Consider the following 12,360-nt stretch of genomic DNA (forward strand, 5'->3'; position numbering starts at 1 on the left):
AGTCAGGACAGTCTATGAAATTTGTGACTTCAGCTTCGGTGTGATTATAAAATGCCAAGATCACAAGAACTCACAAATCTCAGACTATTCATATAAATTTACTAATGATGTCATATCATCAAGATTACTTAATAAATCGATTATATAAATTATGCGTGACCTTTTCAATCGTTAGACATTATAATATAGATTTTGGGTGACCATAATGATTCAATTAGGTTTCATCCTATACGATAATCATTTATAAGAAAAATCGTATGCTTTATACAAGAACCTTCGCGTACAGAGTTCAAAAGGTGACCCCTTGAGAAGCAGTCGCGACGCACGTAATCCTATCAAATGCTCAAGCCGAGTGGCATCCACTACTTTATTGCAAAACCTATTTACAACACTCGATCTCAAAGTTACGTCTACGACATACGACACGATTTCCACAACTAAATCTTTATTTAAAACTTTATCAGAACATCAATAACCGTCACATTATTTCATATTTTAGATATTACACACAATTTAATTTCGTAATAGGGAAGCAGAGTCCGACCGCTACAGGCGTACCCCTGATGTGAATTAACACCAATATCAAAGTCGGCCATAAGAGCGGTAACTTTTTGTAGACATATTATGTTCTGATTTACGCATATATGGAAATACAATGTCATCACACACAGGTACCTTGCAAAAATTTGTGTAAGTATTCAACTGGTTCGTAGATATCAATCCGACGTAAGTTTACTACAGAAGTTTGTCCCATAACAGTCTTTTCTAGCCATTAAATTCAACAACAACTCTTAACATTAAAGCAATGCCTATGTTACTGTTATAAAAACCCGACCCTGATATAACCGATAAGATATATGAGATGGCTCCATAAACGATTTATCCTGTTCCGATATAAGATAACAATATCGTGTCGTACACGTCACGTAGGCTATAAAACCAGCCAGCGGTCGCCGGTCCGTCCGGCACGCGATCGAGTAATCTGTCATAGGAGAAAGTAACACGTAATGATAATAATATATTGTGTATATTGGTATTACATAAATCATTGTTAGATTCACATCGGATATTGTCTTGGAATGAGGAACTGAATGTGCGATTATGCATTCGTAATTAATTTATAGCTTGGTTTAATTTACATTCTTGCAAATATATGTATCTAAGTATCTAATTTGAATTAAGTGTTGATGGTTTATTCGAGTAAGGGCCGATTTTTCAATCCTTGGATAAAGCTTACCCGTCCAATAAAGAATTACACGATAATATTAAAATGTCACCTGTAAACTGTCAAATACGGGCAATTAGAATTCTTTCATAAATGGTAATTTAATACGTTATTCGACGAATAAGTTTTAACCAAGGATTGAAAAATCAGCCCTAAAAGATGCACTCTATAAACGGAGTGTTTTATAGTATAGGTAATGAACTTTAGAAGAAATGCTATAAAATTTAATTATTAATCTAAATATATAAAACTCAAAGGTGACTGATATAGTGATCTATCAACGCACAGCCCAAACCACTGGACGTATCGGGCTGAAATTTGGCATGCAGGTAGATAGATGTTAGGACGTAGGCATCCGCTAAGAAAGGATTTCCCGAAATTCTTGCGGGAACGGGGAAAAACGGGATGCACGTACAAAGTCGTGGGCGGAAGCTAGTATATTATAATTGTATAGAAAGTTCAATATAAATACAATAATCATTTACTTTCGACTGCGTTCTTTAAATAATATCTATCGTATGATATCTATTTAACTTTCAATCACAGGTGTAATAACTTCAAATGTATTTCGACCTTTCTATTCTTTATTATTCATTTTGATCATAGATACGAATTCGATTACTTATTAGATACCTCCTATTTTCCTTGTATCTATATCGCTTGCTGTAAAATATCGTCGTCTATAAACAATCTTATAAGTTAACTGTGATGCTAATCATTCCAATATTACCTATATGCTTACCTACCTGAAAAAATAACTAATATAATATCGAAGAAAATAAATCAATCAACGTGAAGGCGTTTCTACACTCGATCGTAACATGTAGAAAATTGCCTGAAAGTTTATTTCGTGATAAATAATGCCCGGATAAAACCACAATAAAAAAATTATAGGTAAAACTCATTCCGGGGAATCGGAACAAAACCTCAAGTTCAAGCTTATCACTTCAAAATCTTCTGTAACTCCCAAAATAGTACGTGAAATTAATCATAACCCACTTGATACGCAAAGGAAAGTTCACTCGGCGCACGCGCAGGTGTTCTTGAGAAACGATGAAAATCCATTAACGAGTCAATTATATCGTCAAATGGTACCATATAAAATACGAGTTTTACGTGCGAACAACTTAATTGCAATGAGGGCAGCGATAAAATATAATTTAATGTAAATATGATAAAGGCAGATCTTAATTTAGTTAAAGTGCCATCGAATTATCGCTATTGAGAGAATAAATATGTTAATCTGTTCTCAATTTACATTAAAAAACATATTTCATATCAAAATTAAGTAATGTGATTATTATACACGATAAGAAATTGCATAGTTAGTACATAGTAAATAGATACCATAAAACAACTATAGCCCCAAAGGCCTAATAAATTAAAAAATCTGATAAATTTCGCTCTCAAAACAAGCTCTGAAGAGCTTAGATTTCAATCAAATAAAGTAACAATACTCAATAATAATAATATACACCCTAATATATTGTATAGGGCAAGACGTTTAACTAAACGCTACTCATAAACCTCTGCAGAAGGTTAACGATCAATTACTTTCAGTCATTCAATTGAAGATATAACTGAAAGTCACGAAACTGGCATTTTATTCAATCCTTATTTACGTAGATAAGTCATTAATTGAAAATTAAATATTATGAGATACAATTATCACAGGCTTAAAGCTAAATTATTAAATCGGACATAGGGTGAATAACTAGATTATTTCTATGTAGAACAATTTAGCATCTACTAATTTTACAAATGTATGATGCTGGAAACATCAAACAACATGTAGATAAAATAAAGCATTGTTTAGTTTCAATATTGTAAGATTTTTTATAAAGGCAGCTTACTGAGAAATCAAAGTTATTTAAATTAGACAATAGACACGCCACTTATCAACGAGAGCCTTTACCTATATGTAGCGTGCATTTTTAGACCTATTATAAGTATTTGTTGTTCATTCATGATTTAAAACTATGGAGTTTCTTGCCGGTTCTTCTCTGTAGAAACTTCTTGGCGAATCGCTAGTAAAGTTGAATAAATAAATGCCTGCCCTATACACCAAAAGTTACGTTAAGTAGAAACGGTACATACCACCAGCTCAGCAAACTTGGCGTCGAGCTCATCTTGCGACGGCATCGGGTGGGTGGGGGTGACCGCTTGTAGCGCGAGACCCCCCTCCCCTCCCACCACGCAGTATGTGATCTCGGGAGGCTCATCGTTCTGGAACAAAAAGATAGATTATAACACTTGCGTGGGGATTTAAAAAAATGGTGCACTTATATTTGTACATATACGTCTTGTAAGCTATTGGCTCGTTCCAATGTAAATTGGCTGCCGAGGCCTAAATTAGGTGTGCAGAACATTGATATACAATATACAAATTTTAGTATGAAAAAGCTGCAGAACTATTAAAAGTCACTGCATTGTATGATCGAACTATGCAGTCTATGTCTATTTATCATTCTAGGTTTTAAGTTCTAGAGTAAAAATATTTCACTTATTTAAAAACAAATACTTGTACTTATAGTTTAACGTTCTTCAAAACTACACTGTAATATATTAATTACGTAGTACCTTATAAAGAGAAAAAAGACGATACCATTGTGTAGATGAGTCATACGATGCAATATCCAGCCTCATATGGACAACACCCAAAGAAGCAAAAATGAAAGATTGTAAAAAATATCGAGACGGCGAAACCATAAATCTCAATGAAAATATTTTCCAACAATCACTCATACAATAAAGGACGGTCTTGAACAAATAGGAATAAGGGAATTTCTTACCCAGTAAACTATTTATTTAATATTTTTAATTTGATTTTATAACAACTCTACAGTTAATAAGCCCTTTTGTACAATGAACCCAAGTTCCGGTTAATAATTGAAATCTGGTTTATTATACAGATTAGCTTTGAAATATCACGATTCTAACTAAACATTCAAAATGCCAACCATACACTAGAGTCAGGTAATTTATAAGACAACTGAAACTATAAATGGAAATGAGTTGATAAATTCATTAACTAACCAATTTATTTGTTAGATAAATCTGTATCACACCTTTATAACTGGTTCACGTTCTTAAAAAAAAATATTTTTGTTAATAATATAATGAGTATACTCGTGTAAAAATCAATAAAATATTTTGTAATGTCACTTAAATTCTTTCGTTCAAAAGTTCATTAAAATATTATATGTGTAATCCTTCCTTCCTGTTGGTGGAATTGTTTAACTTTGCCATTATTAACTACTGATTTACTAACTGTACCTACCACAGATAATTTAAAACTATTATCAACTGTCATAATATCCTCATCAACCTACCCACCAATAAAATAAAAATATACACTATCATAGAAATTCCCTTAAACCGATGCAATACTACTTATAAAAAAAACATCCACAAAAGGCACTGACAAGTTGTCTCAATAAGGAATCGCGGAAGGATGGAAAGGACATTTAAATTGAATGGCGACCGCTTAGTATGTAAGGTTAACCGTGTTTTACGTTTTAATTAATTTACTTTGTTCTTGTCGTATGTTTACATTATATTTAACTGACTTGTAAAAAAGATCTCAATTCGTAGCATTGTTCAATCATGTTTCTTGATTCGTACAGTTGGATGCAAAGCACATATTTTAATTTACTAATATATATACTGAGAGCTTTATGAAAATAATGCAATATTTAGAGCTTTGTAAAGCTTTCGAATTTTTTATATGAAAGTTATCGAATATTTTGATGATTATTTTATAAGCTCCTGTAATATTTCAATCCAAACAAAGTGAGCCATCACAATTATTAGCCTTAATAAACATACCTAGCAATAGAAATAAACAGTATAAATAATGTGCGACTATTGAGAAATGCTATCATAGTTGTATTGTATCGGACTACGAGCAGGATTCCTTCCAACAATTATTTGTACAATTATCGAGCAACAATATTGGATTGCTAGAAGACATATTTATAAAGCAATTATTGATGGAACTTTCTGATTGATTTAACTAGACAGGTAGATTTAAAATCCAAATTGATCCAAAGATTCAATAAAAGTCAGTTACTCTATGTTTAGGTGATTATTTAAAGCTCCATTGTTTTAGCAAAAACTTCACACTAGAACGGCATATGCCTATGCACACATTTTACAAATCATAATATCTTCGGATGAATTCAAAAGAAATAATTTTTCATATGAAATCTATATTAGTACAAATCGAAACTACGTTACGACCCTAGGCTAAAACTTGCTTTTACCAGATAATATAATAATAAACCTCTTACTAATCATTGTCCTAAAACAAATTCAGAGCAACCCTGACCTATCACAACACAATGGCGATTTATCGTCCCATTAAAGAACAATAATTGCTAATTAAATAATGGCGTATTACTCTCGCCAATAAAAAGGCTATAAACGATGACTCATGAGTCATGGCTGAACTTGTGCGGCGCCTGCGATGCATTTCTGTGAACTGTCGCCGACGGCGCATTGCCGTTGCGCATGTAGGGTTGCCAATACAGAGAAAAATGTATTTAAATTTTCGAGTATACATGGAAACTTCTTACGTGCAAATTATTGCTTTTTTTTCAAAGCGGTTATCCTGGGTGAGTTTTCATAATGCAGAATATATGAAAGTGTAAAAAAAATCGTGACAATTTATACCAAAATATTCGAATACATTTGTCAATATCATTATGTACGAAATTCATATTGCATTTAATTGATTTAAACTATCAGAGCGAAACGATAACATAGTTATATTGAAACATTTAAAATTATTCAACGCATACAAAAACAAGAACGCGACAAACAGATAATTGTAACAAATATTGAATCAAGATATTGCACCTTAAACTTTCCAAGTGATTAACAACAATGACATTCAGATAGCACATAATAATAATATGTATAGTTATAAACAAATAGCTGATGAAATACAAACAGTGTCAGGTTCATGGACTACACGTGACAAATGAAATAATACAAATAGGTATTAGTATGTAAAACGTTGTAACAATAAACGAATATGAGGATTGTGGGTTTGGCTTTTAGAGATAACACGGTCGCCGCGCCGTCGTTATGTTTAGCTGTGCAGGTATTTATCAATAAATGAGTGTGATTCATGCCCAAAAATTTGTAAAAGGTTGGTAGTAAAAATCAAGGTGGACATTTAATCAAGTCTTATCTCTTTCATTGGTGTTTCTATACAATTTCCCAACGTAAACTACGAGTAACAATCTCATTGTAAGACGCTTTTTCTATTCTCAAACAACAATTACCTAATCCCACTAAATCACAACCTTTCAACAATTTACACTTACAATGAAATCACCCCCATGCTTCTACATTATTACTCATACAAATAAATCACACCCATACTTCACTAAAACACTCTTGTACCAGCCCTAACCCACGATCCTTAAACTGGGTCCGTAGTATTTCTGTCGATGACTACACCACGAATGTCCCGAGCTGCCGTCCTATAAAAATTTATTTATGTTCACTCAATTATATTTAGTTTGTGACATGAACACGTGTAGGTACATGATTTATTTAATACATATAATTGTGAAACAAATATTTGATTAGGGACTTGAACATACATAGGAAAACTAGTGGATTGTTATTATCCTTCTGTGTTTCCGTTATTTAGAATTGTATATATTAATTGGGATTTTAAGGACAATAATAAACATTGCTAAAAATAGAAATGTTCAGTTGATCATTAAGTTTACCTTGAATATACTTCAAAGTTATTATTATTTCTGACAGCCCTAGTGTATTAAACAGTGTGGATATCGGCCAAGCGATAGAAATCTAAGTGGAATGAATCAATATTCAAGAATTCATCAATGAGATCTATTTAACAAGAGAAATTCAATTAAAACGTGAGCAATTAATTATAGAATAACTGTGAGTACTGAACTAATCAATTAGGTCAATAATTTGTATGCACCAAATACCAATTATTATACAAAAGTTAAATCCATGATAAGGAACTTTTCAATATAACATGTTGTTCCGTACGTTTGGCTTGATGATGATATTGTAGCTTTGATTGTAAAGAAGTGGTAAATGTTAAAAATATGTAATGACGATTCGAAAGTGCTTCTAAAAGAAGTCTAATTGAATAAATAAATGTTTCAGTTTGAGTTTGATTCTCTATTTTGCTTTCATAAAGGCATAAAATATGACCATACTTATAATCAGATCCAAACTCCACCAACCGTTTAACCTAACAATATCAAGAAACATGACAGTAAAGAAATCCAACAGCTGGCCAACACTTTTCCCGAGACGTATAAATCATCAGGACAGATCGTAAATAATCATGTTCTCGCGTGTTCATTATAAAATACTACCAGGAAATGCGTTCGTTTAATCAAATAATGCATTTAACTTCAAAGGGCGCGGCTACAAGCTCATCTAATTATACAAGCTTGTGAAAGCGCACCATTTAATTGTTAGAATGAACATGATTAACTGAGGCAAAAGAGAAAGGATTTTAAATGAAACGTCTATTAATACAGATCCTGATATTGTCTGAGTCCTGGCGTAATAGAGTGGAATTGCAATCATCATAATAATAAACAAAGGAATATACATCAATGGCTGGCTAGTCTGTATCACTCTCTGCAGGATGATTATTATATTCATTACATGTAAACATCAATCAAACAAGCTATCGTGACGACCTGCCCTCGTTCCATTAGTCTTAAAGCTATATTATTTCCAGCATATTTCCAGTGTGAAATAATGACACTTCTATATAGGTCTTCTTCGTCTAGCGCCATCACTTTCCCACATTGGAAACAAATACTGCTATAAACATTATAGTAGCTTCTCCAAAAGCTTTGAATCATAGACGGCAGAATCACCTAAACATTTTGAACGGCAAGTTCAGAATACCATTGTCTATTGATCACAAAGTAACACTCACTTTAACCAACGAACTCCTATGCGTCTTCTTACGTTTACTCTTCCTCGAAAACATTATAAACACAGACACTGGGCCTCACACCAAGCCAATTATATAAATATTAAAACAACACATACAAGGAACAAGGCACTACACCGTCACGACTCCGGACCGACCGTAGCCCGAGCCAGACGTCCACCGACTAATTACTAATTACCCTTTATCAGGTTAAACGATTGACAGTTTAAAAGGACACATGTGTTATTGTTAAGAATGCGCAGCTAGATAAGAATACAACGGAAGTCTTTATAAAATTTCTAACAAGGACTTCATTTAAAATTAGACACTCTAAATTGACCTTAAATGTAGAATTTTTCTTTCAATCTGTTTCTAAAATTTGAAATATTAAATATCATACTAAATTCTCTCACATAATTGAAAATATTGCAACAAGCCGTCGTTTCACAACTGGCGTACAAAAATGCCAAGATCAACGGCTCGGTTTATTTATGTATCTCCAATCGAACAATAGCATTCATTTCCATTCAATCCATTAATTCTAATAAACTACATTGTACGCTGATACTCCATATAAAATAAAAATTTAAATAACTGTTACCATTGCGTAAAGGTAAAATCGCACTTATAAATAAGTCTGTATATATACTTTAGAAGTGCATATGAATCTAGAAAAAATCGTTTACAATATAGCAGCAATATATAATAATGTAAACCAGGAAGATAATCCAACCAAGCGTATGACGTAGAATGAATCAGAAAGCCGGAAGATGCCTAACGTGCAACTACATAAAGTAGCTACTATCATTCAGTAAGTATAATATCATCCTTTCTGACCTTGTGACCTTAATACATGCATCCGAATGTTCAACTCGTTTAGATGGCGACACTATCTACAAGACGTTTTTTTTATTGTACAATAGGGAAGCGCTTGACAAAGATCTCGACTACTGGAAAGCAAGAAATGTTGCTGTTCTTTTTCTTCTGGGTTTTTTTGCTGTTTTGTTATGTGGCTTTAGATGGAGCGCGCTTTTCTAGAAGGTACCTGCTCACTCTTCTCTTGCAGACCACCATATTATACTCGTCGTGGAACGATCCTATATCATATCCCATTTCTAATACAGTAGGCGAAGCATCTACACCTCCTTGTAACTTTCCTTACATACAACAACTAGCACACATAAAATCAAACGTATTCAACACAGTCTTGCCCTCAACAGGCCCTACAATCGCGACCACCCACACTGACCTATCTCACGTTTCAACTGACCTCATTGCCACCGAGCGACACTTGATCTTTATTAACGCTCCTACATGTGATTGATGGCCACAATAACCCAGCATTGTGTGATATAAATACAATACGATTGAATGAAGTACTCCTATAGTAATGTTTGTAGAATATGACGATGAAGCGAAGAGAAAATTACGCTTTGATAGAGGAAGATTTATAGTGTATTACTTCAAGGAAATTGTCCATCGTTACGTATTATATAAAAGCAATGATGCTATTATAAATCTCTCATGTTATATCCTACATGTACACATCATTAAAATGTATAAAGGGTTATTAATACGCCAGTACGACAATTAACCCAAAAACATTTCAAAAATACATCACAACGTTCATAATAAATTTAAAATTGTACGAATTATGACCAACATTTACAACCATAACAAGACCTTACATGCAGTACACTAATAAAATTACCGTACATCAATACAAAGTGTAATAAAGCTAAAACATTAAAACCGTGCACGCACCGCCGCGTGCGCAGGTGCCATCTCGATACATCACGCCGACACTACACTTGACCGACATCCCGGACTTTCCATTTTGAACCAGAAGATAAAATATTAATGTACATACTCCAATTCTTTCCCATGTTAATTATGGAAGAAGAATGAAAGCGCCATATAAGACTGAAGCCAATTCTACTCACTCTATTATAGCTACCAATAGGTAATGTTCCTATTTAAAGACGCTGCAATTTTATTTCTCAAAGTTAACAATATATTAGATACTAGCTGGGCTCCGCTCCTGTTGGTCAGCGTGATGATATATGTATATAGCCTTATCCTTCCTCGATAAATGGGCTATCTAACACCGAAAGAATTTTTCAAATCAGACCAGTAGTTACTGAGAGATTAGCGCGTTCAAAAATACAAACTCTTCAGCATATTAACTAGTGGTCCGCCCCGGCTTCGCCCGTGGTATCTACATGTTTAAACTATCCTATCTCTCAAGTTGGATCGAACTGCACATGGTGTGCGAATTTTATTATAATCGGTTAAGTGGTTTAGGAGTCCATTGAGGACAAACATTGTGACACGAGATTTATATACAGGGTGTCACACTATTGGTATACTAAGCGCGAAGGGACTTATAGGTTTGCATACACTGATCATGAAAAAAATACTTAAAAAACAAAATTACGTCAAAAATTTTTTTCTAAATTTTTCCTGAAAATCCATGTTTTCTTCTCTGGCTTCGCGCAGCCGGCATATAACGCTTCTCTAATGTGAGCATTTTGTCTATGAAAACATAATCTTAAACGATAGCCCACGTGCTGGTGGCAAAGCTGGGCGGGTTGCTTGTTAGGGGTGTACACATAGAGTTTTAAGATTTTATCTATTTGAAAAAAAATGCGTCTGGAATTTTTTAAGTATTTTTTACGTACTCAGCGTATGCAAAACTATAACCTCCTTTGAGCTTAGTATACCAACAGTGGGACACCCTGTATATTAACATATTAAGTATAGATAAACGGACTAGTCCCACATAAATCCAGATCACGCCAAGCTACCATTACAGGCGCATCACTCGAATGAGCTGCATAATAGTTACACGCACGCGATATCAATTAACATGTGAGATATCCACAAACCATATCATCTCTAAACTGCTTCATTTAACGCTAATAACACGAAGTCTTCAGGTGAGAGCGTTAGATTCGATCATATAATATTACGTAAACGTTTTGAATATTTTAAAATGTATTTAATATTCAAGGGTCCACATACTTAAGCTTCATATTTCATATTTTTGTAAAGATTTATTGCTGTTGGTAAATCGTATGATTGCGCATGCGGAAATCTCTAAAAAAATCGTTCTGTGAAAAGGGCAGAATGCAAATTTGAATAATCCTTGAATAATCTTATTAAAATATTATATAATTTTACTATTAATATTAATTTTATATCTTATCATATGTATCAATATCTCTAGAAACTGATTGTTGACCTTACCGACTGCAGTTGAACAGCTTATTTGAAAAAGTATCAACACACGATTTTTTCCAACATACTGTCATACTTTCATATCATCACATCACCCAGTCTTCACAAACTACATATACGGTATTATACAATTATTCGAAGCGTTAATAAGCGTGTCTAGACGCAACAATTTCTCACACTGCGCCCGTGACACATGCGAAGTACCCTCAAAATACGTACTGTACGTATTTTAATTGCAGCCTTTCAGCCGACCCCACGCAGTCCCTTGCTACTAATTGAACTGTGAAATCATGAAACGCTTCAAAAGCACACATTTTACGTGCCCTCGTAGACACAATTGCATGTCAAACTAAATAGTGCTGGAGAGGTCGGAATGTCGCAGACTCTTGAGTTTACTTTAGCGCTTACAAAAATGGTTAAAAAATACCATTTTTTAAGACACAATTAATATGAGGCATTTTTTTCTATGAAAAGCTAGATAGTATAAATATTTTCTTTTTCTAGTAATTTTTAACATGACATAAAAGATGAGGGATGAGGCTGCTGGCTTATACTTATTCTCATTCAATTTCCAATTGTATTATTCCTTTATCGATTTAAAACTAGAGAAATACAAACTTTTAACGATACCTGCCTAATGTTGCATATATACATCATACTTAAAATCTAAAATATAACCAAATCAATTATAATACATGATATTCTTACAATAACCATACTACCAACGAACACGCATATCTGGTGAAAGTGGCACGCGCATCGAACCCGCGACCCGACAGCTGACACGCGACACGGCGTGTCAAATGACGCGACCACTGGGCCATGCGACACGTCACGCTATGCACACAAGCATTCGATATAATCGCAATGTATTAATTATTGAATAAATAGCACACACACATACACACGCACATACACAGTCTTCTTCAGCCTAGTTTTCCAACTT

The 12,360-nt window shown here is 33.7% G+C and overlaps 1 protein-coding gene across 1 annotated transcript in view; it reads right to left on the reverse strand.

Annotated features, from left to right (window-relative positions):
* Positions 1-12,360, reverse strand: part of DAAM (disheveled-associated activator of morphogenesis-like protein) — a 74,772-nt gene that overhangs the window by 35,081 nt on the left and 27,331 nt on the right. The window contains exon 4 of the mRNA XM_089697543.1: positions 3,323-3,451. Coding sequence (XP_089553669.1) covers positions 3,323-3,451 — 129 coding nt within the window. The remainder of the gene's footprint in view (positions 1-3,322; positions 3,452-12,360) is intronic.

Source organism: Colias philodice, chromosome 7 (genome assembly GCF_061535455.1).
Source record: "Colias philodice isolate Cphi_HAF_F1 chromosome 7, ilColPhil1 Martin Lab GWU primary, whole genome shotgun sequence".
Classification (NCBI taxonomy): domain Eukaryota; kingdom Metazoa; phylum Arthropoda; class Insecta; order Lepidoptera; family Pieridae; genus Colias; species Colias philodice.